Source organism: Panthera leo, chromosome B1 (assembly GCF_018350215.1).
Source record: "Panthera leo isolate Ple1 chromosome B1, P.leo_Ple1_pat1.1, whole genome shotgun sequence".
Classification (NCBI taxonomy): Eukaryota; Metazoa; Chordata; class Mammalia; order Carnivora; family Felidae; genus Panthera; species Panthera leo.
Genome location: NC_056682.1, coordinates 149738478 through 149752889, shown reverse-complemented (window position 1 = coordinate 149752889; position 14412 = coordinate 149738478). Strand labels below are relative to the sequence as shown.

General features: G+C 36.7%; 1 protein-coding gene across 9 annotated transcripts in view; it reads left to right on the top strand.

Moving 5' to 3' along the window:
• The window catches only part of STAP1 (signal transducing adaptor family member 1), a 65568-nt gene that overhangs the window by 42247 nt on the left and 8909 nt on the right, over positions 1-14412 (top strand). For 7 of the 9 annotated variants that reach the window (XM_042936267.1, XM_042936265.1, XM_042936263.1 and 4 more), the window contains 2 exons: positions 1928-2024; positions 3592-4181. In XM_042936267.1, coding sequence (XP_042792201.1) covers positions 1928-2024; positions 3592-3614 — 120 coding nt within the window. In that variant the 3' untranslated portion in view covers positions 3615-4181. Of the gene's footprint in view, positions 1-1927; positions 2025-3591; positions 4182-9972; positions 10007-10816; positions 11094-14412 lie in introns of those variants that run through there. The other 2 variants (XM_042936270.1, XM_042936271.1) reach the window with 2 other exon arrangements.

Genomic DNA, 14412 nt, shown 5'->3' with positions numbered 1-14412 from the left:
AATTAGCCTGAACAATCCCCTGGATTGTTCTTTCACCTTCCACACTCCCTAACACTACCCCTCAACCAGATTGTCATTCTATGAATTCTTTTTCTTTTTCAAGGTTACCAGGGATATTCAGGCTTAACCTGATTTTACTTTTATAAAAATATTAGCTTGTCAACATCACTCATCATCTGGGAAATACGAATCAAAACCACATTGAGATATCACCTCACACCTGTCAGAATGGCTAACATTAACAACTCAGGCAACAACAGATGTTGATGAGGATGCTGAGAAAGAGATCTCTTTTGCACTGTTGGTGGAAATGCAAAATGGTGTAGACACTCTGGAAAACAGTATGGAGGTGCCTTAAAAAATTAAAAATAGAACTATCCTACAACCCAGCAATTGCACTACTAGGTATTTATTCAAGGGATACAGGTGTGATGTTTCAAAGGGGCACATGCACCCCAGTGTTTATAGCAGCACTATCAATAATAGCAAAAATATGGAAAGAGCCTGACTGTCAATGGATGAATGGATAAAGAAGATGTGGTGTGTGTGTGTGTGTGTACACACACACACACACACACACACACACACACACACACTGGAGTATTACTTGGCAATCAAAAAGAATGAAATCTTGCCATTTGCAACTACATGGATGGAACTGGAGGGTATTATGCTAAGCGAAATTAGTCAAAGAAAGACAAATATCATATGACTTCACTCATATGAGGACTTTAGGAGACAAAACAGATGAACATAAGGGAAGGAAAGCAAAAATAATATAAAAACAGGGAGGGGGACAAAACATAAGAGACTCATAAATATGGAGAACAAACAGAGGGTTACTGGAGGGGTTGTGGGAGGGACGATGGGCTAAATGGGAAAGGGGCTTAAGGAATCTGCTCCTGAAATCATTGTTGCACCATGTGCTAACTAACTTGGATGTAAATTATAAAAAATAAATAAATTATAGGAAAAAAAGTAAAAATATTAGCTTGGGGGTGGCAACACTTTTCAGCTACTCTTAGTCAAGTAAATGATCCTGTTCCAGTGAGATATTAAAGTGCTAAATTTTCCAGCTTTAACTGTTCTTTGTTTTCAAATGGAAGAAACCAAATAACTAACTTAAGCAAAAAAGGATTTATTTAAGAACATAGGAAGCATATAAAATGACTGGAAAGCTGGAAGACCTTCAGGGACTAGGAAGCAGTTACTTGTATGGTTGACCCTTGAACAACATGGGTTTGAAGCGCCTGGGTCCACCTACATGTGGATTTTTTTTTTTTTTTAAATAAAGAGTAGTACTGTAGATGTATTTTTCTTGTGATTTTCTTAATAACATTTTCTTTTCTCTGGCTTACTTTACTGGAAGAATACAGTATATAATACATATAATATACTAAGTATGTGTTAATCAACTATGTTTTTGGTAAGGCTTCTGGTCAACAGTAGGGTATTAGTGTTTAATTCTGGGAGGAATCAAAAATTATAACATGGAATTTTGAGTGCATGGGGTTGGCATTCCTAACCCCCTGTTGTTCAAGGGTCAACTGTAGTAAGAACCATCTAATTAGGAATCTACTATCCTTTCTTGTTCCTCTACTCAAGTTCAAATTTCTGGCCTAGCCTGAGTCACATTCTTATCTGGTAACTGGGGAAAAGCAGCATACCAAATTATTGTCCACCAAAATGTATCCAAATGGGAAAAGGGAAATTTCTCAACAGGGAATTAGATATTATAAAAGAGAAATACAATGCATGGGTAGGTAAACCTTGGCCATTCATTCAATACCTCATTGAAGTGAGGTATTGATGTGTTTTTCTAGAGATCAGGAAATTCACAGTAGTCTTCATTAAATTTCACGTGAGCTTTCTCTTACTCTGTCTTTACACAGATGACACTGAGCCTACTCTCACTTTCTTTAAACAGGTAACACTCCCAAACCTGTTCAGCGTCATTGATTATTTCATGAAGGAGACTCGAGGAAATTTACGACCATTTATATATTCAACTGATGAACGCCTTGGTATGTTCTTCACTTCATTGCTGTGTCAAGGAAAGCAAAACAAAACAATAACCCCCTGCCCCCACTCTCACCCACCGTATATGATTTGTAATACCAGCCAGGTAGGAATGTAGTTCAGCCTTTAAATTTATCGATTTGGATGCCATTTTGTCACTAACCCTGTGGAAAAAAAGGGAGTACCAATATATCTTAGTGGATAGAGTATTGGCCCATTCTAGAGAGAGAAAAGCCCAAAGGCATGTATTGTGACTACTAATTTCATCCATTATTCTACTTGGTTTTATCAAACAAGTTCAGAGATAAGAAAACCATGCTCTATGGTTTCCATAGAGTCATGGAAACCAAACAGAGAATTTAAAAGTATGATCTGTCAACAATATCAGATACTCTAGTCAGATTAAAATGTATGATGATTAAGGAGAGGCTAAGGGAATTGGCCATTAGGCAGTAGAGGACTTGAGAGAGAGGCTTATTCCACCATAAAGACAGGAGTCAGTCTAAAATAACAAGGAGGGAGTGGGTGGTGAGGAACTATAGATAAAAATTGTAGACAGGACTGGCTACAAAATTTGTGGGTCCCCTTGTTCATAAACTATTAAAAATTTCAAAGCAGTGATAACAGATCATTAAACCAAGAATGGGACCCTATGCAATTGCATAGTTCTCATGACCATGAAACTGGCCCTGTTTGCAGTCCAGATTTAGCAGGGCAGGAGGGGGCTGAAGGTGAACCTTTCTCTCTGTCCTTTGAAACAATTCCTGGTACACATGGTCATTTGACAAAAGCTGTGGGCAGGAGAGAGAAAATATCTCCAGCTTGTTTGGATTCAGTTATCAAAGGAAGTCCCCATTCCTACAGATTATGAGGAAAAACAACTTTGTTTGGCTGCCTGCATCGGGGCATATCCGGAAAGTCTGGTTAAATTTCAAAAGCCAGTAGGTTTAAAAGTCCAAGGTTGCAAACATAGTGATGATTCCTGTGATGCCAAATAATTAAAGAAACACAGAACCTGAAGGAAATTTAGGAAAATTATCTAGTACAGTGTCTCACTCTGTATAGAAATAACCTGCATACCCAGTACAGAAAATATTTCTAAGATGCGACCATTCAGCTTGTTTGAAAATTCCTCATGATGGTCATCTGATTTTTGAGGCAGTACACTTCACTTTTGATCAACTCTCATGTTAGAGAATTCTTCCTTGATATTGAATCAGAAACATTTCTTCCTTTAACTTCTACATATTAATCCAATTTCTGGCTTTGAATCAACTCAGGGTTTTAAAAAGTCCATCAAATATTTAAAAGCAGCCACCATGCCCCCCTCCCATCCCCCCGCCCCGCCTTAGTCTCTGTCCTCTATAGGTTATTGGTTCCTTCAGCTCTCTTACTCTCATCTTTGACCTCCTCTGTATACTAATTTCTGAACATATGTCTTAAAATAGAACTACAAAGGAAGAACATATTACTATAGATATGGCTAGAATAATTTATTACCCTTAATGCAGGAAAACACCATTTGTAGAGATTTTAACAATTAACTATTAATATGATTTTTTTTTTTTCCAGAGACCAAAGGATTTCCTGTATGATCTCTAAAACTGAAAAAAAATGTTTAGGGTGGCGGGGATTGTGACATAATTGCTTCATGTCAGTTATCTAGTACTGTGTAACAAACTACCCTAAAATATGGTAGTTAAGTCAGTAACCATTTTATTCACAATTCTGTGCTTTGGCAGTTTGGATTGGATTCAGCTGGGCAGTTCTTCGCTAGTCTCACTTGCTGTCACTTACACAATGGTAATTAGCTGGTGGCCTGCCTGGGGCTGTATGTTTCAAGTTGGCATCATTCACACATCTGATGCTGGTGGTCAGCTGTATCTGGCTGAACCACTCTTTTCACATATTCTCTAATAATTGAGTTAGCTCAAGCACTCCCACACAGATCTCGGACCTGTTAAGAAAAGGATAGCTCAAATCCTTGGGCTAGAAATTCTTAGTGTTAAGAATCAAGTATGGCCCTGTTGGAGGTTTTAGTATGGCAGAAACTGTGAATTAAGTAAATAAATCCGAGAGTGAAGTGTCTTATGTACAGGGGCTGTACATCTTTCTTTTTTAAAAATTTAATTTACATGCAATAAAATTCACTTTTTGGTGTATGGTCCTATGAGTTTTGACAACCACCACTAGAATAAAAATACAGAAAGTTCTGTCACCTCAAAGAAATGCCCTAATTTTCTTTGTTATCCCTTCCTTCTTTTCACCCACAATCCCTGGCAACTACTGATCTGTTTTCCATTCTCCAAAAGGTCATGTAAATGGAATCACAAAATGGAAACTTTTGAGGCTCATTACTCTCACTCATCATAATGTCTAGATTCGCACAAGTGTGTGTATTACTAGCTTATTCTTTTTTTTATTGCTGAGTAGTATTTCACTGTATGGAAGAACTAGTCTGTTTATCCACCCAACAATTTAAATATATTAGGATTGAGGTGCCTAACCCCCATCCCCAGGGTTGGTTAAATGTCTGACTTCAGCTCAGGTCATGATCTCATGGTTCATGAGTTTGAGCAGCACATAGGACTCTGTGCTGACATAGCAGGGTCTGCTTGGGATTCTCTGTCTCTCCCTCTCTCTCTGCCCCTCCCCCTGCTCAAAATAAACAAACAAACAAACAAACAAACTTAGAAAAAATAAAACGTATTAGGATTGTTTCCACTTTTTGGCAATTACTTATTAAACTATATAAATATTCATTTTGCCTAACCTCTTTGCCTAACCTAAGATCACAAAGATTTTTCTTCCTATATTTTCTTCAAGAAGTGTCCTAGGTTTTATGTTTTACATTAGATCTATGACTCATTTGAAATTCATTTTTAAGGGCGAAATTAATTTTATTTGCATTTATGTATGTAATTGTTCTAGCATCACTAGTTAAAAAAAGATAATCTTTTCTTAATCAAATAGCCTTTGCACCTTTGTAAAAAGAAAAAAAATCAATTGACCATATTTTTGTGGGCCAATTTCCACTGAGGTATATTCCTACCCTTTTGCCAATACCATGCTATCTTGATTACTGTAGACTTACCGTAATTCTTGAAATCAGAAGGTATGAATCCAATTCTGCTTTTTCAAAATCGTTTGGACCAATCTAGTTTCACTGCCTTTCAGTATAAATTTTAGAATCAGCACATTATTTACAGAAAAATCCTCTAGAGTTCTGATGTGGATTTTGTTGAAGCTTTAGATGAGTTCTGAGAGAACTGACATCTTGACAATATTATCTTTCAATTGAGGAATAAATAGATCCCTCCAGTTACTTAGGTTATCTTTTATTTCTTTTACTGTTCTTTGTAGTTTTCAGCACACAGATGCTGCACATATTTTGTTAGATTAATACCTATTTAACTTTTGGTGCTATGGTGAATGATGCTATTTTTAACATTTTGGATTCCAATTATTCATTAGTAGTAGACAGAAATACGATTTTTGTATATTGATCTTGTAATTCCAAGATTCTATTTGCTAAACTCATGTATATATTTCTAAGAGTTTTTTTTTTTTTTAAAGATTTCTTGTAATTTTCTATGTAGAAATCATTCTATCTGTGGATACAGATAGTTTTAGTTCACACTTTCTGATTTGGATATGTTTTATTTATTTTCCTTGTATTATTGCACTGGCTGGGAGGTCCAGAACAATGACAGATAGAAATGGTGAGAGTGGACATCCTTACCTTGCTTCCTGTTTTAAAAGAAAAAACATTTTATCTTTCACTAATAAGTACAATATTGGCTGTATGTTTCCTGTTTTGTTTTGTTTTGTTTTGTTTTGAGAGAGTGAGAGAGAGCATGAGCAGGGGAATGAGGTGGTAGAGGGAAAGGGAGAGAGAATCTTAAGCAGGTTCCAGGCCCAGCATAGGTTCCATAGCCCAGCCTGATGCAGGGCTCAATCCTATGACTGAGATTGTGACCTGAGTTGAAATCAAGAGCCAGATGCTTAACAAACTGAGCCACCCAGGTGCCCCAAATTGTCTCATTTTATTTCTCCCAGCAATCTTATGAGGAATGATTATTATCCTTGTTTTATGATGAAGAAAATCACCACTTAAGCAGTTTTCACACAAGGCTAGTTAAAGTCAAAAACACGAGTAAATGAAGTTGGAATCCAAACCTGTTTATTTCTGAAGCCTTTTTTAAAAACCTCAGTAATTCTGCATCTTCAGTGATAGATATTTATATATAGATACTGATATGCTCTTTCTCTCTCTCCTCACTCTATCTTTTCCTTTCTGTGTGTTGGGAGTCTGGGCTGGGCCTGTCTTAGTTGGGTCTTCTGCATTTTTAATAAAGGTGTTGGCCAGAGCTGGATTGTCATCTGAGACTTGACTGAATAAGGATCCACTTCCAAAGTCAGTCAGGTTGTTTGGAGAATTCATTTCCTTGTAGCTCTGGGATTCATGTCAGCTGGATTCTTCAAAGATAGCCACGAGCAGGGAGGTGGGGGATGGGGATAGAGAGCAAATCTTCTAGGAAGATGGAGTCTTATATAATGTAATAAAATTATGGGAATGACATCTATTATACAATGTAACATAACCATGGTATTGAATCCCCCACTTTTGCCATATTCTATTGGTTAGAAATCAAGTTACAGGTCTCCAAACTAACCTTAAGATATGGGGTTTACACAATACATGAATACCAGTAAATGGGAATCTTGTAGGTCAATTCACTACAAGGTACATATGCTTTTTTTTTTTAATTTTTTTTTAACATTTATTTTTTAGAGACAGAGACAGACAGAGCATGAGCAGGGGAGGGGCAGAGAGAGAGAGAGAGGGAGACACAGAATCCAAAGCAGGCTCCAGGCTCCGAGGCATCAGCACAGAGCCTGATGCGGGGCTCGAACTCACAAACCGCGAGATCATGACCTGAGCCGAAGTCGGACACTTAACCGACTGGGCCACCCAGGCGCCCCGACATATGCTTTTAGGATTGTTGTCGTTTTGGGGATTAATCCCTTTATCATTATGGAATTTTCCTTGTCCTGGAATGCACTTTGTCTGATATTAATAAAACCACTCCAACTTAAAAAAAGCGTTTGCATAGTATTTCAGTCCTTTTACTCATCTGTGTCATTCTATCTAAGCTACGTTTCTTGTAGGCAACATATATTTAAGTTTTTGCTTTTTAAAAAATCCATTCTGGGGGCGCCTGGGTGGCTCAGTTGGTTAAGCATCCGACTTCGGCTCAGGTCATGATCTCGCGGCTCTTAAATTCAAGGCCCACATTGGGCTCTGTGCTGACAGCAGATCCTGGAGCCTGCTTTGGATTCTGTGTCTCCCTCTCTGTCTGCCCCTCCCTTGCTCATGCTCTGTCTCTCTCTCTCAAAAATAAACATTAAAAAAAAATATTTCAAAATCTAGTCTGAAAATTTCTGACGTTGAAATGTCTATTTACATTTAGTATGGTTTTTGATATGGTTGGATTTATGTCTAACATTTTTTCACCGGTCTTCCTGTTCCCCCAACATCATCCTGACCTCTTTTTGATATGAATGCTTCTTAGTATTCCATTTTTATTTATTTATTGACTTTTTGGCTATACTTGTATTATCATAATGGTTGTTCTAGAAATCACAACATACATATGTAACTTTTCTCAATCCATTTAAGGTTAATAATTTTGCTACTTCAAGGAAAATGTAGACTTGTAACCACAAAGGTCCCTTTACTCTTTCCTCTAAGTTGCCTTGTACATTATATCTACATAACAATGAGAATCCCAACAAATTATAATTTTTGTTCTCAATAGTTACATTCAAGAATTTGAGAAAAGAGAATTTCCTAGGTATTTCCCATTCTTGTTGCTTGTTTTCCTGTGGTATCATTTTCCTTCAACTTGAAGAACTGAGCCCATCAAGTGAATCTTTTATTTTAGATATTTTTTTTCATTAAAAAAATTCTGCTTGGTTTTTATTTCTTTGTTGAGAATATCTATCCTTGATTTGTTTCAAGAGTGTTTATCACCATCTCATGGAGCACAGCTCATTAAAGCCTTTGATAATTTTAACATCTTGGTTATCTTCATTTTGGCGTCTGTTGTCTTTTTGACAGTTGGTCACATTTTTTCTGGTTCTTTGTCTACCATGTAATTTTGGTTTGTATCTTAGACATTTTTGGTATACTAAGTCACAAGCCTCTGGAGGGTTTTTATTTTTAAAAGCAGACAATCATTCTAATTAGATTGAACCTATTCTGCCTTACCATTTGTGGGAAGGGGTTCCAGTATCAGTTGTTTGCAAAACCATTGTTATATTGGTTTGGGTCTGTCTCATACATGTGTATATCAGGGGTTGGTCTGGGACTTAGACAGTGGTTTATAGTTTACTTATAGACTATACACATACATAATAAACTACATGTATAGACAAATAAACTGTTTATCTTATATAGTTTGGTGATTTTTATTTTACTTCTCAAAGCCTTTGCTGTTTTGCCTGTTCTGTGCACGCATAGATTAGGGGTGAGCCTGGAACTTATGTCACTTCATACACAGAACTAGTGGGTGCGTTTTCAGCTCTCTCACCTCTCTAGAATTTCCCTCACTCTCCAACTACCAATGGTCCTTTTTCCTGGTCTTCTAGGTAAAGATAGGGCTTCTTAACAGTTGGAGCCACCTGTGCTGCCATGTAGTTCTGTGAAACTGGGGCTGCCCTTGGGAAAAGACATTAAAAGAAGAGAAAGAAAAAAATATTCCAACCTAATTCCAACCCTTGACCCTGCCAGTCCTTGCCCACCCTGTCCACCCATTCTTTAGGCCACAAGGTCCACTTTTCCTAGGTTCCTTAACCAGAATGAGCTTTCTCTGGGGGTGTTAGGTGCTTATGCTGCCATCCATTGCTACAGTGCTGAGCCATCCTCAGAGCAGGGTCAGAAGAGAAAAAAATAAAGAATGGAAATAACCAAAAATGGTCTGTTCACATAAAATGTCAATGCTTTTAGAAACAGACAACCAGATTACTATTGCTCCGGTGGCTGAACTGGTTCAGTTTGCTCTGCGATCAGAACAAATTAGTCAACATCCTTGGATTTCAGATTGCCTTGTTAGAAGAGTTAGGGAGCGACATAGGAACATATCGAATTAGATGGTCACATGAAGAGAGACTTCAAATAATTAGACTATATTCTGTAATATATTTTCTTTCAAAAGCAGAAAGATGATGAAAGAGTAAACTGGAAGAGTAAATGAAAGTGGAAAAAGGACTTAAAAAAAAACCTACGAAAAGACCAAAACCCACCTTGACAAATAGTGTGTAAGCTTTAAGGAAACTGTGGGGAACCCTACAATTGTTTTAGTTTAGGCTCATAGTTGCTTGAGGCACAGTGGGGATGCTGGGGCTGTGAGCTTTAACTTGCCTCAAGTTGGGAAATGGCAGTTGTAGAGCACCTAAGGGTTAAAATCTGGAGACTTGGAGAAAATTAAGGTGTTTCCAAAAACATCAAAAAGAAAATGAGATTTTCTTTGATTCTGATGTTAACCCATGTCAACATTCAACTTTTTCTTTGACACCAAAAGGAAAGAACAATGATAAAACCAGGATGATCAAAGATATTTCCTTAATTTATTTTTTCCAATCTCAGAAATCAGCAGTTTAAACTAAAAGTCACTTTAAAATATGGTAGGGCACATAACTGATATTAAGCTAGCCAGGAAGGAAAAAAGTATGCTCCCTAGAGAAAAATTTATTAAGAACCAAGTCACAAGAATAAAATAAAAATCTGAAAAGCATATGAATACTCATTATTTAATTAACATTTATTAAACACACCACCAACGTTCCAAGTACAAAAAGGAAAATCAATTCACACTGAAAATAAAGAACTGCTCTGTTCCTTGATACTGGTTCTTTACTTAATAAAGTGTTTCCGCCCACAATTTCTAGGCTGAGAACCCATCGAAGAAGGGAGAAGAAAAAGGTAGGAGAAAAATCTACATATTGCATGAAATAAAATAGGAAAAGCCCCTTTATGTATCTTGATAACTTATTATTTTTAAAAGGAAGATCTTGCTTGTAAAGAAAATTACTTCTATTTTCCTGATCTTGATTACCAAGTCACTTACCTGAATACCAGAATTCATTATCTGCATACGATTTCATGATCTTACCTGAATGAAACCAATTTACTGGGAAACCATACAATATGGCTGTGAGAATAACTCATAGATAAACACATTCCATGCAATGATATAAGTTGGAAACATATGGTTCTTTCTCAAGGAAATTTTTATTTTCCTAGGCTTCAATTAGGTACATTTTCCTCTACACGATTTTCCATAGTAGATTTTCTAGTTCTCCTAAATTCTAGCCAATTCCAAAAAAGCCTCACTAGGTTTGGTTGAAATCTGATTTGATCAACTTACCAAATACATTCTGATTATCTAGTTAGAAACCAGAGACATGAAACATACTAGAAGTTCTTTCCTAATGGAAAAACTCCATGCCATTTTCTCTTACTGGTAATAAATAAAATTTATCAATTTTCATGTTTTCCCCCTACGTTGTCTTTTTTGCTAGCTTAAAATCAACCCACACTTCCTTCTGTAAAAATATTAATCTACAAAGATGGTAAAAGGCTATGTAATCACCCATTTCACAAGTATGACACAGTAGGAGACTGATTATAATCCGAATTCCTTAAAAATACTAACTCTTCAGCCCCATACTAATCTACTGAATCAAAATCTCAGGAATATTTTTTAATTATTTTTTTCCCTTGAAAAATAAGCTTATGTGAGAAAACTTATTAGGAAGACAATGTGAGATGCAAGGAGAAGATGACCATCTACAAGCCAATGAAGCCTCAGAAAAAAGCAACTCTCCTGACACCCTGATCAGTCTTAGCCTCCAGAAGTGAGAAAATAAATTTCTGTTGTTAAAGCCACTTAGTCTGTGGTATTTGTTACAGAACCCTAGCAAACCAATTATATAGGATGCCTGAAAATAGGCAGAATCCTAAGCCTCCTTAACCTTACAGAGTTAATTTCTAGAAGTTGTTGGCCCAGAAATCTGCCTTTTAATCACACACCACAATAAAGTCTGCTTTATACAATCAAGTCTGCAAACTACTTCTTTAAAATCTATTGTGATATCAAGTGTGTTAACTCATGCAAAGATAACAAAAAAACCATCAAATCTGATTCTTATTCTTAAAGGCCTTACAATTGAGTTAGTCCAAATATTGATAAGAAGTAAGAGAATGGGGTGCCTGGGTGGCTCAGTCAGTTAAGAATCCAACTTCAGCTCAGGTCATAATCTCGTGGTTCATGAGTTAGAGCCCCAGTTTGAGCCCCACATTGGGCTCTCTGCTATCAGTGCAGAGCCTGCTTCGGATCCTCTTTCTTTCTCTCTGCCCCTCCCCTGCACATGCTCTCTCTCAAAAATAAACATTACAAAAAAAAAAAAAAAAATTAGAAACAGGAGACTAAAGAGCCCCAATTTGCAGCCATCTCAAAATGTTAAGGGTGGAGAGTCTAACAGAAGACCGCCGACAAAATCAGCTGGGAGAAACAACAAAAATAAAAGCCACAAAAACTGCAGAAATTGAAGTTGGCAAAGACCATACAATGGCCCTTATAAGGGTAATAATAGACATTACAAAATATCTGTAGGGAACAATAAAACTACAGAAGGTAATCTAACAGTAAAAAACAAAACAAACAAACAAACAAAGAACTGAACAGAGCTTCCAGGACTGAACAGAACTTCTGGGACTGGAAAATACAAACACAATTAAAAGTAAAATGGATGGCCATAACATACAAAACAGATGAAGAGAAGTAAACTAGAATATGGGTCAGAAGAAATGATACAGAATAATGCATGGCAAGACAAAAACAACTGGAAAACACAGAAGACAGGTTTTAAACAGAGAAGGCACAGGAAGTCTGCTGTGTTTGATGACAATCGCCACTGAAGAAAAGAGAATGGCACAAGAGGCCGTATGTGAAGTAGTATTGAGACTTCCTTAGAACTAACAAAAGACCCAGATCTAGATTTAAAGAGCTGAATAAATCTCAAACAAGATTAATAAAAAATTCATATCCAGACACATAATAATTAAACTTCATAAAACGAAAACAGATCAAGAGATTTCTTTTAAAGCTTCAATATTTAGCTTGATGGCTGACTCAAAAGCAACAGGGGAAGTTTGAAGAGAGTGGAAAAATATCTCCAATGAAAGATAATAAAGGCCAAATCAGTACTTTATATTCAGCAAACGTATCTTTGCAGAATGAGGGCAAAATAAAGGTATTTTCAGACACAGAAACCACAAGCAAGTAAGCCACTGGCGGGGGGTGGGGGGGGGGCTCACAAAATTAAATTCTAAAACATGTCAGGTGGAAAGAAATTGATCCCAGATGGTAAGGCAAAAAAGAATAGAGCCAAGAAGGTGATATATGTGTACGGGTAACTACAATACTGACTACATAAACAAAATAATAAAGTCTTGCAGAATTAAGGGACATTTAAGTACATGACAATAGAATTAAAGCACATAACACACATGATCATAGTAGGCAAATTGGAAATTAGAGTTGTTTAGTTATTAGAACATAAAAACTAAACTTTAATCCTAAAACTTACTTTCATAAACCATCCATGTTCATGGATTCTGTGGGTCAGGAATTTGACAGACAGGATACAACAGGGATGGCTTGTCTCTGCTCCATTAAGTTTGGGGCTTGCTTGGAATCACCTGAGCTTGCTTACTCATGTCGGACACTTGATGCTGGCTGTAGGTTGGTGACCTCAGTTTCTCCATGTGGACTAGTTTAGGCTTCCTCATGAACATGATGTCTGGAATCCAAGGGTAAACTTTTCAAGAGGGAGAGAGCTAGTAAGAGAGAGTGAGAGAGGGCCAAGTAGAAACCATATAGCCTTTTATGACCTCAGCTCCAAAGTTACAGTTACATATGATGCATTTTGTTATACAAGTTAATGTTATATTAGATAAATTCCTGTTCAGATTCAAAAAGAGTGAAAATAGATGGTCTCTTAATGGGGTCTGGGGAGGTTGAAGAGCATATGAGATTGGGAATATTGCTGGAGCCATTTTTGGAAACTATAATCAGCAAAAGATAATGATTAAGTTTAGTCTGGCTTAATCTGAATGTACATATTGTGACACAGGGTAATCATCAAAAGACAAAAGTAACTAAACTAGAAAAGAAAAAAAGTATGTATAGTTTAGGAAAAGAGAACCTGTATTATATATATTAAAAAAAGGATTTAACATAAGGAACTAGTTAAATAGGTTTTGGAAGAATTGAAAATACCAACAAGGGATACAACTACTAAAAGGAAAGGGTGAGATTATTAGCACCTGAAGCCTTTAGAAGAGATACCATGCAAAGCGCCAGAGAAAGGCTAGAGCCTAAAAACCAACCAGAACTACTAGAAGACAAGCCACTGTTGAGGCAATGCTGACAACATCAGGAAGCAAATGGCAAGGGTAAAAAGTCTCTTTTCCCTTTCTCCAGCATTCCAATCCTTCTCCTAGTGCCACTTATTTGTGGAACCTAAAGGAAGCCAAATGGCAAAAGAGATATGCAGTTTGCAAAGTTTCAGAATACAAAAGTGTGTCTAGGGTTGAGAGATAATGTTAGTAATTGGCACATATGGAATTAAAAAGCTACATAAAGGAGCACCTGGGTGGCTCAGTTGGTTAGGTGTCTGACTTCAGCTCAGGTCATGATCTCATGGTTTGGGAGTGTGAGCCTTGCTTTGGATCCTCACTTCAAATCTTCTGTCTCCCTCTCTCTCTGCCCCTCCCTCACTTGCTCTCTCTCAAAAAACAAAAACAAAAACAAAACCTACACAAAACAAATTTTAAAAGGCAAGAAAATAGAGAAAAATAATCATAGAACTGGCTAGACAAAAACAAACACAAATAAAAAACCAAAAACACCAAGCCAAATCCAACCCCATGTCAGAACTAAACACAAATATATCAGCATTAAATGTACATCGCCTAAGTGTTTCAGTTAAAAGACAAAGATTATCAAATTGGGTTAAAAACTCCCAAAATCCAAACTCCATGTTTAGAAATGAAGAAATACTCTTGTAAAAAAGCTGAGTTGAAGAACTCGTAATGAAAATATATTTTAACTAAATATTAACTATATTATATATCAAAACTTGGTGGAATATGGATACAACAGTAATACAGAATATCATATAATTACATTATAGTAATATAGAGATACTTATAATTTTTAAATGTAGGGGTACCTGGGTGGCTCAGTTGGTTAAACATCTGACTCTTGATTTTGGCTCAGGTCATGAGCTCATCGATCATGGGTTTGAGCCCCACATTGGACT